The 15,842-nt window shown below is 36.4% G+C and overlaps 2 protein-coding genes across 4 annotated transcripts in view; one reads left to right on the plus strand and one right to left on the minus strand.

Moving 5' to 3' along the window:
* The window catches only part of ccnk (cyclin K), a 28,878-nt gene extending 19,484 nt beyond the window's left edge, over nucleotides 1-9,394 (minus strand). The window contains exons 1-4 of the mRNA XM_039741914.1: nucleotides 9,231-9,394; nucleotides 8,742-8,975; nucleotides 1,665-1,746; nucleotides 1,409-1,540 (exon numbers count right to left, since the gene is read on the minus strand). Coding sequence (XP_039597848.1) covers nucleotides 1,409-1,540; nucleotides 1,665-1,746; nucleotides 8,742-8,938 — 411 coding nt within the window. The 5' untranslated portion in view covers nucleotides 8,939-8,975; nucleotides 9,231-9,394. The remainder of the gene's footprint in view (nucleotides 1-1,408; nucleotides 1,541-1,664; nucleotides 1,747-8,741; nucleotides 8,976-9,230) is intronic.
* Nucleotides 9,395-9,798: 404 nt separating this feature from the next.
* The window catches only part of setd3 (SET domain containing 3, actin histidine methyltransferase), an 86,874-nt gene continuing 80,830 nt past the window's right edge, over nucleotides 9,799-15,842 (plus strand). The window contains exon 1 of one of the 3 annotated variants that reach the window (XM_039741911.1): nucleotides 9,799-9,906. The gene's annotated coding sequence lies outside the window, so the exon portion shown is untranslated. The remainder of the gene's footprint in view (nucleotides 9,907-15,842) is intronic. The other 2 variants (XM_039741912.1, XM_039741913.1) reach the window with 2 other exon arrangements.

Consider the following 15,842-nt stretch of genomic DNA (forward strand, 5'->3'; position numbering starts at 1 on the left):
AGATATTTTTGTCATGCCAAATTGAAGGTCACTGCTATTTTGTAGACTATTTGTTTAGAGCTGCCATCATGCTTCTAAGCTAGGAAGACTGGAAGAACATGGAATGTGATGCCACTGTTACAATAGCATCAGGTACATTTTCCAATTATTTAAAATTGAAATTATTTTCAATAATTTGAAACACAAAAACAATCTTGTGTTTTTTAAATTTAGTTTTCTGGCTTTGAATTGTCACAACATTTTAAAGCTAGGATATAGCCAGTGTTGAGGGATTATTTATTATTGTTATCAACAGTCAGGGCTAAAAAAAAAAAAAACTGGAGACAGAGCTGAAGGTGGCAGATTTAAAGATGTTAAGATTTGCCTTGGGTGTTTTGAGGATGGACAGGATTAGAACATCAGAACACTCTAGATAAGAACAGGCCATTCAGCCCAACAAAGCTTGCCAGATCTAGGAGTACATTAGATGGTCAGCTCAGGTTAGACAGTTTGGAGACAAAGTCAGAGAAGCGAGTTTGTGTTGGTTTGGACTTGTGCAGAGGAGACATGCTGAGTATAATGGGAAAAGGACGCTAAAGATAGAGCTGTCAGGCAAGAAGGAAAAGATGAAGGCCTAAGAGAAGGTTTATGGATGTGATGAGAGAGGACATGCAGGTGATGCGGGTGACAGAGCAAGATGCAGGGGACAGAAAGATATGGAAGAAGATGACCCGCAGTGGCAACCCCTAACAGGAGCAGCCAGAAGAAGAACAGTCAAGGCTATAACATGAAGGCAGGATCTGCCAAGTGTGTCTGCCACTGATAAATGACCACAGGCAGAGTATTGTTAATGTACCAAGCTTTAATGCTACAGCACAAATGGCCACTTTTAATTTTTTTTTAAATCACATTTAACTACATATTTTTGTTGTCCAAAGCAATGTTAACCGATTACCATCGAGGTAGATTTATTGAAATATGTTGTTGGTGGCTTCTGTCATTTTAAACAGACTTATTAAAAATGTTCCTGCTTGGTGATTGTTAACTATGAAGTTCATGATAATAGATGTGTAAACTCTTTTAATAGGCATAAAAGCAGAGCGAGATCTATCCTAAAAAACAAAAAAAAAAATAAAACCATATTCTGCAAGATTCCCAATGGTATAATGCTGACACAGAATAACACAGTCATAGCCTGTAAAAGTTGTTTTAGCGAAAACTAAAGAAACTAGTGACCTCATTTATCCTGCAAGTATTAATTACACATTACTATACATTGTATTGAGAAACATTCTAGGTTTGGCTCCTACTTTACAGATATTTCTGAAAGCAAGGATTCTGGATCACCTCAACACTAATAGTGGAAAATGCAGCTTTAAAAAGTAATGATTTGATTAGTACCATGCTTCAACAATAAAAGAATGCTTACCTTTGGATCATCACCAAACTGTGCAAACTGTACATCATTCAATAAACTCCGAGCTGTTTTAATAATATCTTTACATTTCTTGGGTGTTTCTTCCACTTTACCAGCTAAAAACAAACAGCAAGCTCCTGTCACCTAAGGGGGAAAAGAAAAAAAGAACAAGCAGCTAGATTTACCATAATTTAAAAATAGTTTTGCATAATTCTGAATAATAAGACAGCAAACAGTTACACATATCAAAATGTGAAAAAATACTTACATATCTAGGAAACTGTTTGAAGGAATGAAACATGTAGAAACGGTGGAAATATATAATACCAGTTGCAAGTGTATCATAATGCCTGATAAAGATGTTAAAGAAAAGTTTGACAAACTTCACTCTTAAGATAACTGTATTTACATCCAAATATACTGTATACTCAAAATGGTCAGTATACAGAACCATATTCAAATATCTAGAAATAAGTCATGCTGGAATATCTGCATTACGGAAGGAAATAAACTATTAAAAATTACTGAATTACACCAACCAATGAACATCCTTCTATATAAAAGCGGTCGGGATTGTCCTTCCGTCCCGTGAGTGGATAGCGTAGCGTTTCCACTTATCACAGACTTACTACTTGCGGTACGAAGCGACATGATGTGAGGAGATTTCTGGTGCTCCCATCGTTCCCTTGCTTTTGTGCGCGATGCGCTGGAAAAATAAGACAAAATTATGTCTCTGGAAATAATGTTGATGGAGTACAAATGCCTCACCGCGTAGTAAATATCAGGGGGGTTCAAAAGGGCGACCACAATATAGAAAAAAGTTTAAATTTCATCACAAAAATAACAGAAACTACGAGTATTAAAGTAATACCGCTCAAATGCAATATAACCAAATTAATGAGTTTGTATAAAATATCAAATTGATCTACATATTGAAGTGCCTTAAGAAGTGGTCAACTTAAAAGTCGGTCGCCTTAAAAGACGGTTCAGCCTAGTTTAGATATAAATTCCTTTAGTAGCATACATGACTCTGCCTTAAACATAACCATACCAATTTCTAAAGTAAATAAACCGTGAACTTTCCAGGGGAAACTGACAGAACAATACATTTCCTTGGACGGACAAAGCTTTTTATTGATGATTTCCAGAATGATTGAACACAGAGATGCTGGTTTGCTAATATTTTCAGTGCACCATCTGACAAAAAAGTAAAAGCAATGAATTTTATTGATCTTTGCAAAGAAGCTGTACTAGCACTGAAGCAGAGACTTATGTACAAAGTGAAATGATCAGAGTTAATTTGAATGTCTGGGTCATTTTAGTTTTCTTAATGTTATTGCAAAGAAAGAACTTGATATGAAACAAAACATTTGTAAGTACTGTCATATTAAACATAAGCAATTAGGCAAAATGCAAACTAGAACTGCCTTTCCATCTTTAGCTCACAGGAGCAATACTGAATTAATTTTCCTTGTGCGTAAAACTGAAACTGAGATTGGGGTGGGCGGTATTTGCATCTAAGGAAGAATCAGGGTGTGTATTAAATCTACTCTCTATATATAAAATCCTAAAGCTAAAAGTGCAACGATTTTATGTGACGTTTTAAATTGGGCTTATTTTAAAACCTACATATATATGTTTGGTATTCCTTTCAGAATTTATTGAAGTTTAATGTGATGTTGTTAGATTTTCAGATTCTTATTCCGTTTTTAGATTATAAACTAAAAAATATTAAAAAAAAAACTCACGTCCCGCGAGACAAGAGTTTGTGCCAAAAGATTTAACCACAACGGGGCCGGAAATAAAAGACAGACAGAGTAGGACAGTTGCTATGCAGGCTTTTAAATGTTTGAAGCGCCGCACGAGGTGCAGATCACACATCTTCTTGCGGGGTGTTCAGCCCCCCTCTTCACAATGCAAGCGGCAGAGATGCAAAGTGGCTGGTGGATAGCACGGGCTGGGGGTGTTGGAGAGCGAAGCGAGCAGGGGGGGGCAAACCCCTAGTGACTTATAATCTGTTTGAAATTTTCATTAATAAATAGTCCTACCATATTGCTACCCTTCCAAGGTCCACCTTTTTCATGTTTTACTATTTCACTAAACCATACTCTCTCCTCCAAATAACAGAGGCTGTTTCAAAACTATGTACAATTTTTTTTCCTTGGCATTAGTCTCTTCTTAGCCTCTATACCCTCTTCAGGCTTACCAGGCCCTCTTTAACGGTTTCTAATGTATATGTGTTTTGTTAAATTCAAAGTGTTTTACTGAGGTAAGATTAAAAATTTATGAAGTTTGCATTAGTTAGTAAATTTATAGGTTTTATTTTTATTTTGTACTGTGCCCAAGCTCACATAGCCACAGCTGGAAACTTTGTGACCACGGCGGTTTGAAGACACTTCTCAGAGACGTCATTCACAACACCCCTCACTGACCATCGGCAGTGTAGCTGTGGAAAGGGTGAGTAGCACCAAGTTCCCAGGGATGTACATCTCCAAGGACCTCTCCTGGTCAGATAACACCACATCACTGGCCAAGAAAGCTCAAACCCACCTCTACTTCCTACGCAAACTGAGGAGAGCACAAGTTCCTCCCTCCATCATGTGCTCTTTCTACCGGGGCACAATCGAGAGCATCCTTACTAGCTGCATCCCTGTGTGATATGGAGGCTGCAGTGGCTCCTGTAGGAAGTACCTGCAACGCATAGTGGATGCAGCCAGTAAGATCATTGGTGCCCCACTGCCCTCCCTCAAGGACATTTTCCTCACCCGTAGATATTAGCATTGCTGGGGACTCTTCCCACCCCTTACATTCTCTCTTCAGCCTCCTCCCCCAGGGAAAAGGTACCAGAGCCTCCAGGCCCGCTCCAGAAGACTGTCAAACAGCTTCATCCACCAAGCTGTCTAGATGCAGAACTCTGTCCACTACCTTCTCCCCACCCCGTAACAAGAGTCATTATCTACCAAGTACCCTACTTCAGCTGGTATTATATAAAGACTCAATATTACATCTGCTGCCATCTGTCCTTTTGTACATCTCATAAGCTACTCTATAATGCACCTTCTCACTTTTTACTGTAAGTGGATTTTGCACTACTGACTCTTGCACATAGGTTTACTTTACAAGTTCTGTTATTTATCGTATATGTTCTACATATAATTTTTTTTTTTATATATTTTATTGTACTAGAAAGATGAAATAGTATTTCAATTCTTCTGTATGTTCTGCACATATAGTGAATTGACTATAAAAGGCTATTTGATTTGATTTGAAATGAAAACACCATGATTTTACTCCATATGGTTTCTCCACATTGATGGAAGGAAAATGCATACTTCAATATTATGAAATCTGGCCAAACTCAAATTAGACAGAAAGTTTTTCATGACAATAGCGAAGATGCTTACTTTTTTGCAGAAGACCTTTTTCTGTCTCCAAACCAATGGAACCTTTATTGTTCAGATATCAAACAATGGTTGCTCTGTCAACGTTAATTTCAACTGAGAACATTTCATATTCCCAATAAAATAAATAAATAAATAAATGTTTAATTCAACAAAATTTTTGCAACAATGTCATTTAAAAGAGTGCTTTGATGACATAGCATTTTAGTTCATTGTTCTTTTTGCTTTCTATTAAGTGGTGTATTATGCTTGGATAGAAATATTTTGTAACACCAATCAGTAAATCAGACTGCTAAACACACTTCATTTTGAGCCATGGGGATCTTTCTCCAATTTCCTTGAAAACTACCTTAACACATTTTTTTCCTCAGTTGTATGTGTGATCTTTTTCCACCTTCCTCAATCAAGCATTATCCTCTTCTCAGACTGTCATATTTCTTCAGGTTATTTTCTTTTCATCCACTGGTTCATTTTTGAATGATTGTTTAAATATAATTAATCTACCATTAACTGTACTTGAAGAAAAATGCATGCATTGACACAGTACTTTGTGTTTCAGGTAGATAAAAAAAAAAGACATTTTAGCTTCACAGGGCACATCAAGGAAAAGTGCAGTAAACTATTTTCTGTAACAGAATATTGTTTCAAAGACAACAAATTTCGTTACACTGGACAGCTATAATAATGTGGGCTCAAATGATAAAGAATGTCAATTAGAGTGCACTTCAAACAGTACCTTAAGATAAGAAACTCTACTTTTATATAACCCAATAAACTAACCAAAGTCAACTGTAGTGAACTAACTTGCACTCAATTCTTTATGACTGAGAGGGGTGCAATACCTAGCAACACTTCAATCCTGACCCAAGTGGTCTAGTAGTTATATTATGTCAAAGATCTGGCTTATCAACTTCCTTTATCTACACTGTTCCAAAAAACAAAACAAAAAAAAAAAAATTAGAATAAACATGGAGTAAGAGTAATGCTGCCGAGAGAAATACACTAGATGCATTAACAAATCCTCAAACGAAGAATCCAATGTGTTAATATATATTAAATAAATGATCACATTATAAAAGGGTATCCAATGTATTTTTTGCAATGTCAATAGATTTCTGACTGGTGTAATCACACACATTCCAATTTTAGCTAAGATAGGGGAGGTGGATTTTCAGTCTATTACATGTATTCTGCTTGTTGTGAAACATGAAGATCAAGTGGTCAAGATCAGTTCAAATTAACTATTTGCTGTGCTTGACCCCCCAACCATTAGTCACCACAGCAGCAGCAAAACAGTAAATATTTCACCACTGATTTTCACTTCCAACTCATGTGGTACATGTTTTTAATGTAAAGCCGACGAGTTGAAAACTAATAAATTAGGAAACAAGATCAGCCAATTGCTGCTTTATCAATTGTGCCCAACAGGATACCCATGTTTATGGTACATTTAGAATGTTGACAACAGCAATTTATGTACTATTTACAGAGGAAATCTGACAAAGGAGAGGAGACCATTCAGTCCATCAAGTCTGTTTTTTTAACTAACAGCTAAGATATCCTAGATCTTATCCAGATACTTCTTAAAAGGTTATGGTTTCTGCTTCCATTAAATGTCTTAGTAGCTATTCCAGATTCCCACAACTTTTTGCATAAAGAAATTCACTTCCCCTTATTTTCCCACTAATGGACTCAAGTACATGATTTAACTTTAAGATGAAGAAATTCTGCTGGATATACTGTACTTAACTACTGCACTTGGGAATTTTGAAGGTCTGGATTAGGTTCCCGTATACTTATCTGCTAGAGACTAAACAAGTTTAATTCTTGGCATCTATAGGAGAATAATATGTCCATAAAGGAATACTACACCAAAATAGATATAACCAAATTGCTAATTCAGAAATTATCAGAGCTTTCACTTAAATGAGGCTTTAAGGTTCCTATTTCTGATGTGCACTGATAATTCATTGAAGAACTATTTACCGATATTTAAGAAAAAAAAAAAAACCAAGACATTTTGTGCACACAACTGAATAGCAGACATGTAGATTATGTGACACACGTAACATGAGATTCAACCCACACTTAAATTAGCATTTACTTCTATTAAGTGAACTGTTTTTCCCCTCAATTTTACAATAAAACAGAATACTAAAGATAATTATTGGTCAACATTACAAAATACACAGGAAAGTAACAAAAAAAAAAAAGTGGATGATGTATTCCTGTAAGCCCGGAGATGTCCATTTCAAGCCCTGAGATGCACTTGGTTGCTCATCTACACAGCCTTAAAAGCTACTGTGTGTTCCTTTGAGTGTATCGACCAGAACTGCACACAGTACTCCAGATACTCTTACTAGAGTATAATATCTCTGAATTCAATTTTTTTTTTTTTAAGAAAAACACATTTTAATTACCTTCCTAATATCTAGATAGATACTTTATTAATCCCAAGGGGAAATTCATATAATCCAGCAGCAGCATACTGATACTATTTAATTTATTATTGTTTTTTGTAATAAAAATGCATGTAAAAGCAGACAATAACTTTTGAGTAATGTTAGCATTTACTCCCCCGGATGGAATTGAGGAGTCGCATAGTGTGGGGGAGGAACGATCTCCTCCATCTGTCAGTGGAGCAGGACAGTGACAAAAGTCTGTCACTGAAGCTACTCCTCTGCCTGGAAATGACACTGTTCAGTGGATGCAGTGGATGCATTGGATTCTTCAGGATTGACAGGAGTTTGCTTAATGAGTTGCTAATTTCTCCTGCATAATATAGGGTTGTAAACCAGTGTTTCCCCAACCTCGGTCCAGGAGGCACACTGTGGCTGCAGGTTTTTGTTCCAACCAGATTCCTAATCAGTGACAACACCCAATAACACTGAGCTCATTAAATTAGCTGGGATTTTATTTTCTTTTATTTGACATTCAGAAAAGCACAGCTGCAGGATTTTTACATTTATAAGGCATTTAGAAATATTTCTGCTTTTGCTATAGATTTAAATGCCAGACACGCTGGCAAACAACTCTGAATAATCAAGGACTGCAACTGTAGCATCAGATCCGCTAATTAGTAAATAATGGATTAAACAATTAGAACACCTAGAAAAGTAGAATGAAAATCAAGATGAAAGTATTGTTAAAAGAAAAAAATACATTATTCCCATATAACTGCTTGGTGTATAATTTTTTTTTTTTTAAACCAAACTCAGTGTTCTAATTTCTATATTGTTCCCAAGACACAGAACTTGGGAAATAACACATCACTTAATTAGCCCAGGAGTCCATTTAAAAACAGAAGCCAATTAGAACCTGCAGCCACAGTGTGCCCCCAGGACCGAGATTGGGAAACACTGGTGTAAACATACACCCCTAAATCACTGTAAGAGGTTTCCACTGCCCATGCATAGCACTTTTAATACATTACATATAATAAGTAAGTAATCCAGGTCTATACAATAGGAATGTTTAATCCATGCTACATTTAACTAATTTGGTAAAAACGCTGACATATGTTTCAGGAGGTTACAATGTACTGTTAAATGTAACACACTCTGTGATGTTCATGAAATGTAACATTAAAGACGGAGAAAACAAGGCACTAAACACTTTTACGACTCATTGACCACGATAATTTAAAAGCCTAGGAACAAATTTTGTGCACTCAGCGGTCAAAACGGAATAGTTCAATTAATCTAGGTCGGGTGATACTACTAAATCTTTATTTCAAACTTAACGTGATTACACATATTGGAGTAACAACCTCCAGAATTGTAATAAATATTAGTTATAAAGAATGGTTAAAGAAGAAGCAGATCACGTCAAGGGAAAAAAAATCCAATTACCTGCTCCAAACATTTCCCTGTTAAGCCTATTTAAAGTACTTCGTATTCACTAACACACACATTTGACATGATCCCCAGATAGTTAAAGGATACAGCCCCAAACGTGTCCCGACGTCGAAAATAAATCGTGCGCCTTCTCTCCGATACCGTGCTTCGGTTGCTGGATCAAGACCTTCAGATTGCGATGGTGTGTGTGCCAGATCCTTTTTGTCCCAGTACCAGCATGGTTTGATATGGTCCTGGCTTGTTGTAGGAGTAACGGGGGTAGAATTTTCCTTATTTTCCTTCATTTGTTAAAGCTGAAGAAGATTTCACTGTGTCAACCGTCTGCGAGAGAAAGTCAACTGTTAGCTTTACTACATACAAATTCCATGAGATCTTATTCTACAAACATTCACTTAGTTTACAAAAACACTTTCAAGAACAATGCAAAAATGAATACCTTTACACATTTATTAAGGATAACATGCTGTCTTTTGTCGTTCTTAGAATACCCCAAGACGCATTTCGGTACATTAACAACTACAAAAAATACGATATGAAGAACGGCAATAATGACGAAGAAGAACGACAGGTTCTTACCAGTACTGTAAATTCTTATACGAATTAAAATTGTCCTTTTAGATGTCTCTTATTTATATCCCACATACGCATATTTTTTTATTTTTTTTTAGTTAATTACACAACCACAACTCCATAGAAAACATGGGCGCCGCCATCTTTCGGATAACAAAATAACGTCACAGGGTTAAAACAAGTACGTCTTCAATAATTGCCCTGTAGGCGTGGAATTATTGCTAATTGACAAAAGATTGACCAATCAGCACTTCGTACTTATTGCCGTATAAGGGTATAAGATGCCTGCTACAAAATCAAATGGGTGTGCTAATGTTAAGCAAGCGAACGGATGTCCGTAGGAGAGGCGGTACCGTCATTAAAAAAAAGGAGGGGATAATGATTACGTTTAGAAGACATCTGTTAGGAAACTGCGCTGTTGACCAATTATATGCGGGCATTTATTTTATTCGCGCAAGTATCTTGAACGGCACGCAAATTAACCTATAGTAATCTAAAACGAAATCTTTGACAGCAGACGGACGGCGCTGGATCAGGTGGGATTTATATGCTGTTGTCCATTCAGAAAGCGTTGTTAGTAGGCGTGGTCACCTTCGGGTTTGGTTGCATTCACAGTGCTGGTGGTGGGTGAGAGATTGAACTCCAATCTGACAGGAGGGCGCTGCTGCAAGTTAAAGGCAAGGTAAAGATTTAATTAGGATTAAAAAGACTAACATTTTTTTTAACTGTAAGAAGTGGCTTTATTAATTCTTAAAAATAATGTTTGCACTGCTTTAGTGGAGAATTGTAGGGGGTGGGGGTTCGAAATTATTGGTTACTTTACTGTATAAATAAATATTTTAAAGTTTGCCTGCAATCAGTAGGAACGCAGTAATTTTAAAAAGCGAGAGGAGTGGTTTTCTAAAGCTTTACGTGAAAAGGTAATTCTTATTTATCCGTAAAACGTTTAAAGTTTAATTCTGTATACGTTAGCTAGACTTTGCATATTGCAGAAGAGATCAGGGAGTAGTGCCCCCCTTTCAATTATAGCTTGTTTTACTTTAAACTTGACAGCAACGACACATGGCCAGAAATTGTGCACTGGTTCTTTTATTTCTGAGCAATTATTTGTTTTTAGCTATAAAAAAAACATGGGAATTATGTAATAAAAACGGTCTTCCACTTAGAAACCAATGCATTATATATTAATTGAAAAAATCGTATTTAAATTCCAACACAATGACATGCAACAAAAAGACAAAACGTTATGTTGAAGCGTAAAATATGCATTATGTACATTAAAATGTAAATATGTAATGCACATCTATTGGTTTGTTTTAATATTAGAACTATATGTAATGTTGGCTTCAAAAATACCCCTTTCAGTTTTCGGTCCATCTGTCCTAAGGAAGGTGCCCTCTGAACTTAAGTCGCTGCCCCAAAAGGCCCTAGTCTGCAGTTCATGAGTAACCAACTGTTCAGTACTTTCTTCCTATTGGGTCGTTCTCAAGCTTACTTTTTATGTAATGTCTTTCACATTAATATGTCCAATATCTGTTATTTTGTAAGTAGATTTGCATGTCTTATTATAGTCTAATGCATTATTTACAGTCAGCTGTGCTCTTTCAGATATAGTGCCTGGAAAGGCTTGTTTTCGTTTTTTGTTTAAATGTTAAATCAGAAATTGCATTGGCACCTGTGTGTATAAATATGAATATTATATGATGTGGGAGTGTGGTTTTGATTTCCATTTACAGGAGAGCTAGCAGGCTTCTTTCAGAGCTACTTCATTTACAGTGTGCTAAGTGAGAACATAGGAGGAGTTGTTTTTGTTTTTTTCCAATCTGGAAGAAATATTTAAAACTGCTAAAAGCAAAAGAGACGTTAATACCTGCTGCTACTGTAAAATGAATTATACTACTATGGCAGAGGAAAATGTTCTTATGAGAAAGCTACATCCACATTCGACAATAGTTCTTTATGGTTTATATGGAGAACTGTAGACACATTTACAAAACCATTTACCTCCCAGTGTGGTCTATTTGATCTTTCTGAGGGCCTTCTGATATCAACTTGATTAATTTTTGTTATACTGGGAAAATAAGAACTGACAATTAATAATGAGCCAAATGGCCTGTCCTCATCAAACTTGAATATATATTTTTTTAGTGTAATGCTATTGCATATGCTGTTAAGTGCAGTGCTGTGATGTGATGTGCAGTTTACATTATATAAAATGAAAACTCCAGGACATTTTACACAGTGATTGCTTTAGATGAACAATTATATTTCAAGGTTAATCAGGAAAATAATTAGGGTGACCTGTTTTTCAATGCACGGTGTAGCAGAATAGCTTTAAAGTAATAGTAAAAGTCTTGTATTAGTGTATTGCCAGATATTACAGATTACTGTATTACTGGCTTAGGTATTATTCAAGTGCTTCCTAGCAAGCAAAATATGAACATTTATACAGTTCTGTTCTTGGTTGTCAGTAGTTTCTGCCCTACTCCTCTCCAGTGAAGCCTGTTTTTGTCTTTCTGATTGTGAAGTCATGAAGACTGACATTTTTTAACAATGCTACACCTCTTCAAGTATGCTTTTAGACAGTCCTGGGTAGATTCAGTCTTGTGTTTTCCATTTGGTTAGAATGGCTTTCATTAAGGTTTGGGAGAGTCCCAGAGTCTTAGACTTACCATTAGATCATGGCATGATGTACTTGTTTAATGTTTGCTTTGGTAACTTGACTGTAATGGTAAGGATAAATAAATGAGGTTTATGTTGAGCAGGGCCGGCTGTTATCAAACCTAGCTGTGTTCAATCAGCCGATTAATGATCCCATTAACTAAGTTGATTTATTTGATGGACAATATACTTCTCCAATACTATATTACACAGTGTGGAAAAGCAAATGTGTTATTTGTCTGCTTGGTTGTCTTTTGTTTAGATTTGTTTGATTACCTGAAAATAGTCATTGTCAATTTGTAACAATGGAGGAAATGCTATCATTTTCGTGTAGAAGTTTTCTCTTTCTTTTGTGCTATCTTTCTGTTTTTCTCTTCAATAGCCAGCACTTCTCCTTTTTGCCTTCCTTTAATGTTGTGTAATCCAAAAAAATATTTTTCTTAGGTGGGAGAGTATATTTGTATCACGAGTCAGCAACTGTAAAGTTTGAACCTCCATCCCAAAATGGCCTAATGGCAATTTTTGGTTAAACCTGGATGGAATCATATTAACAGGTTTTCAGACTTTGAAGAGTTTGCAGAGGTAGAAGGGATATGATGCTTGTTAGGAACAGAGGCAAGACTTCGCAGAGGCCAACTAAAGAAAGCAGAATGTTTGCTGGTAGTTAAGACTGCTCCAATGCAATCTACTAGATGTACTAGTAGTACAGTCACATGTACAGAACAGAAGGGAAATTTTTGTTTGTATGTCCAACTAAAATGTAGCATATTGCCACTAACCGGCACATGATTTTACATAATTGTATGTATTAGAAAATACAAATCTGTTTAGAGTGCATCCGGAAAGTATTTACAGCCCATCACTTTTTCCACATTTTGTTATCTTACAGCCTTAATCCAAAATGGATTAAATTCATTTTTTCTTCGAAATTCTACACACAACACCCCATAATGACAACGTGAAAAAAGTTTACTTGAGGTTTTTGCAAATTTATTAAAAAATAAAAAAACTGAAAAATCACATGTACATAAGTATTCACAGCCTTTAAAATGAAGCTCCAAATTGAGCTCAGGTGCATCCTGTTTCCCCTGATCATCCTTGAGATGTTTCTGCAGCTTAATTGGAGTCCACATGTGGTAAATTCAGTTGATTGGACATGATTTGGAAAGGCACACACCTGTCTATAGAAGGTCTCACAGTTGACAGTTCATGTCAGAGCACAAACCAAGCATGAAATCAAAGGAATTGTCTGTAGACCTTGTGACAATCCTGTCTTGGAGGTGCAAATCTGGGGAAGGTTACAGAAAAATTTCTGCTGCTTTGAAGGTCCCAATGAGCACAGTGTCCTCCATCATGCGTAAGTGGAAGAAGTTTGAAACCACTAGGACTCTTCCTAGATATGGCCGGCCATCTAAACTGAGTGATCGAGGGAGAAGAGCCTTAGTCAGGGAGGTGACCAAGAACCCGATGGTCACTCTGTCAGAGGTCTTCTGTGGATAGAGGAGAACCTTCCAGAAGGACAACCATCTCTACAGCAATCCACCAATCAGGCCTGTAGGGTAGAGTGGCCAGACAGAAGCCACTTCTTAGTAAAAGGCACATGGCAGCCCACCTGGAGTTTGCCAATAGGCACCTGAAGGACTCTCCGACCATGAGAAACAAAATTCTCTGGTCTGATGAGACAAAGATTGAACTCTTTGGTGTGAATGCCAGGCGTCACGTTTGGAGGAAACCAGGCACCGCTCCTCACCAGGCCAGTGAAGCATGGTGGTGGCAGCATCATGCTGTGGGGATTTTTTTTCAGCGGCAGGAACTGGAAGACTAGTCAGGATAAAGGGAAAGATGACTGCAGCAATGTACAGAGGCATCCTGGATGAAAACCTGCTTCAGAGCGCTCTTGAACTCAGACTGGGGCGACGGTTCATCTTTCAGCAGGACAACGACCCTAAGCACACAGCCAAGATATCAAAGGAGTGGCTTCAGGACAACTCTGTGAATGTCCTTGAGTGGCCCAGCCAGAGACCAGACTTGAATCCGATTGAACATCTCTGGAGAGATCTTAAAATGGCTGTGCACCGACGCTTCCCTTCCAACCTGATGGAGCTTGAGAGGTGCTGCAAAGAGGAATGGGCAAAACTGGCCAAGAATAGGTGTGCCAAGCTCATAGGCATCATATTCAAAAAGACTTGAGGCTGTAATTACTGCCAAAGGTGCATCGACAAAGTATTGAGGAGAGGCCATGAATACTTATGTACATGTGATTTCTCAGTTTTTTTATTTTTAATAAATTTGCAAAAACCTCAAGTAAACTTTTTTCACGTTGTCATTATGGGGTGTTGTGTGAAGAATTCTGAGGAAAAAAATGAATTTAATCCATTTTGGAATAAGGCTGTAATGTAACAAAATGTGGAAAAAGTGTGAATACTTTCCAGATGCACTGTAAGTCTAATGGCTGGAGATCCACCTCTTACAACAGGTGAGATAAATAAAGTAGGAGCCTTACTGAATTATTTAATTAACTAGATAGCCTATACCTGCCGTAGCATGCAGTGGTAGAAGAATAGAAACGGAAAACGGTGCATTGCCTTCATCAACAGTTTGTGTCAAGAAATAACCTACTGATAGGAACAGGCATTTGCTGGATCCTGGATTACAGATGACGTTGTACAAAAACCCGTCGACAGAGAAGATACTGTCCATTTTATAACAAAGGCTTATGAAACAACCGTCATAGTATAACGAAAATAGCAAGGAGCAAAACCAATGCCAATGGTCGAAAGTACCTTCCTGTAGCAGGCTACGGAAAAGACTCCCAGGCGCACACATGGCCGAAGTGAAAGGTCACGCGGTCTGGCTAGATATAGGGTGGGGACATGAGGGGAGCGGGGAATGCGGTAATCCGAAGGAGGAATAGGAATCGAGAAAAGCGGCGTGGAGGTGTATGGGAGGCCGCAGGCAGCGTGGGTAAGAGTGTGTGTGTGTATATATATATATATATATATATATATATATATATATATATATATATATATATATATATATATATATATATATATATATATATATATATATATATATATATGTGTGTATATATATATATGTGTGTATATATATATATATGTGTATATATATATATATATATATATATATATATATATGTATATATATATATATATATATATATATATATATACACACACATATATATATATATATATATATATATATATATATATATATACACATATATATATACACATATATATATATACATATATATATATATGTGTGTATATATATATATATATGTGTGTATATATATATATATATATATATATATATATATATATGTATATATATATATATATATATATGAAACAACTAGCATTGCAGAATTTAAGACCAATAATTAACCAAGTTAAATCTCTCCTCATGGCTTACACAGCTGTGCCCCATTCTTGAGAATTATACTATGCACAATCATGTTATTCTAGTGAATGTGCAAGTTCTTTCTGTGAATAGATTCTTTACAACAATAGTCGTAGCCAGAGAGAGGAGGGGATTTTGGGTTTGACCCCCTAACTCAAAATAAAAATCTATTTTAAGACATTTACAATTGATTTATCATAGACAGCATTGTAATTTATGTACTTTTTTTAATGCCACTTAACTTTAAATTCATGACTGTTAAGAACAGGGACCTTTTAGTGAGTAGTTACAGACCGAACAGGAGTATCTCAGCCTTCTCTTGGCTGAAACTTCCCTTAGCTATGAAAGCTCTTGTTCATGTATTTCCACAGTTCATCACTTTCCCAAAAGTAAAAGAGCTCAAGGTGCTATTAAGAGGGGATTTGAGCAGAAGAGATTCCTGAATATGACTGGTGCAATAGATTGTTGCTGTACAAGCATCTTCAATGAATAAACACACTTGTATGAATAGGAAAGATAATTGTAAAT

Source organism: Polypterus senegalus, chromosome 18 (genome assembly GCF_016835505.1).
Source record: "Polypterus senegalus isolate Bchr_013 chromosome 18, ASM1683550v1, whole genome shotgun sequence".
Lineage (NCBI taxonomy): Eukaryota > Metazoa > Chordata > Cladistia > Polypteriformes > Polypteridae > Polypterus > Polypterus senegalus.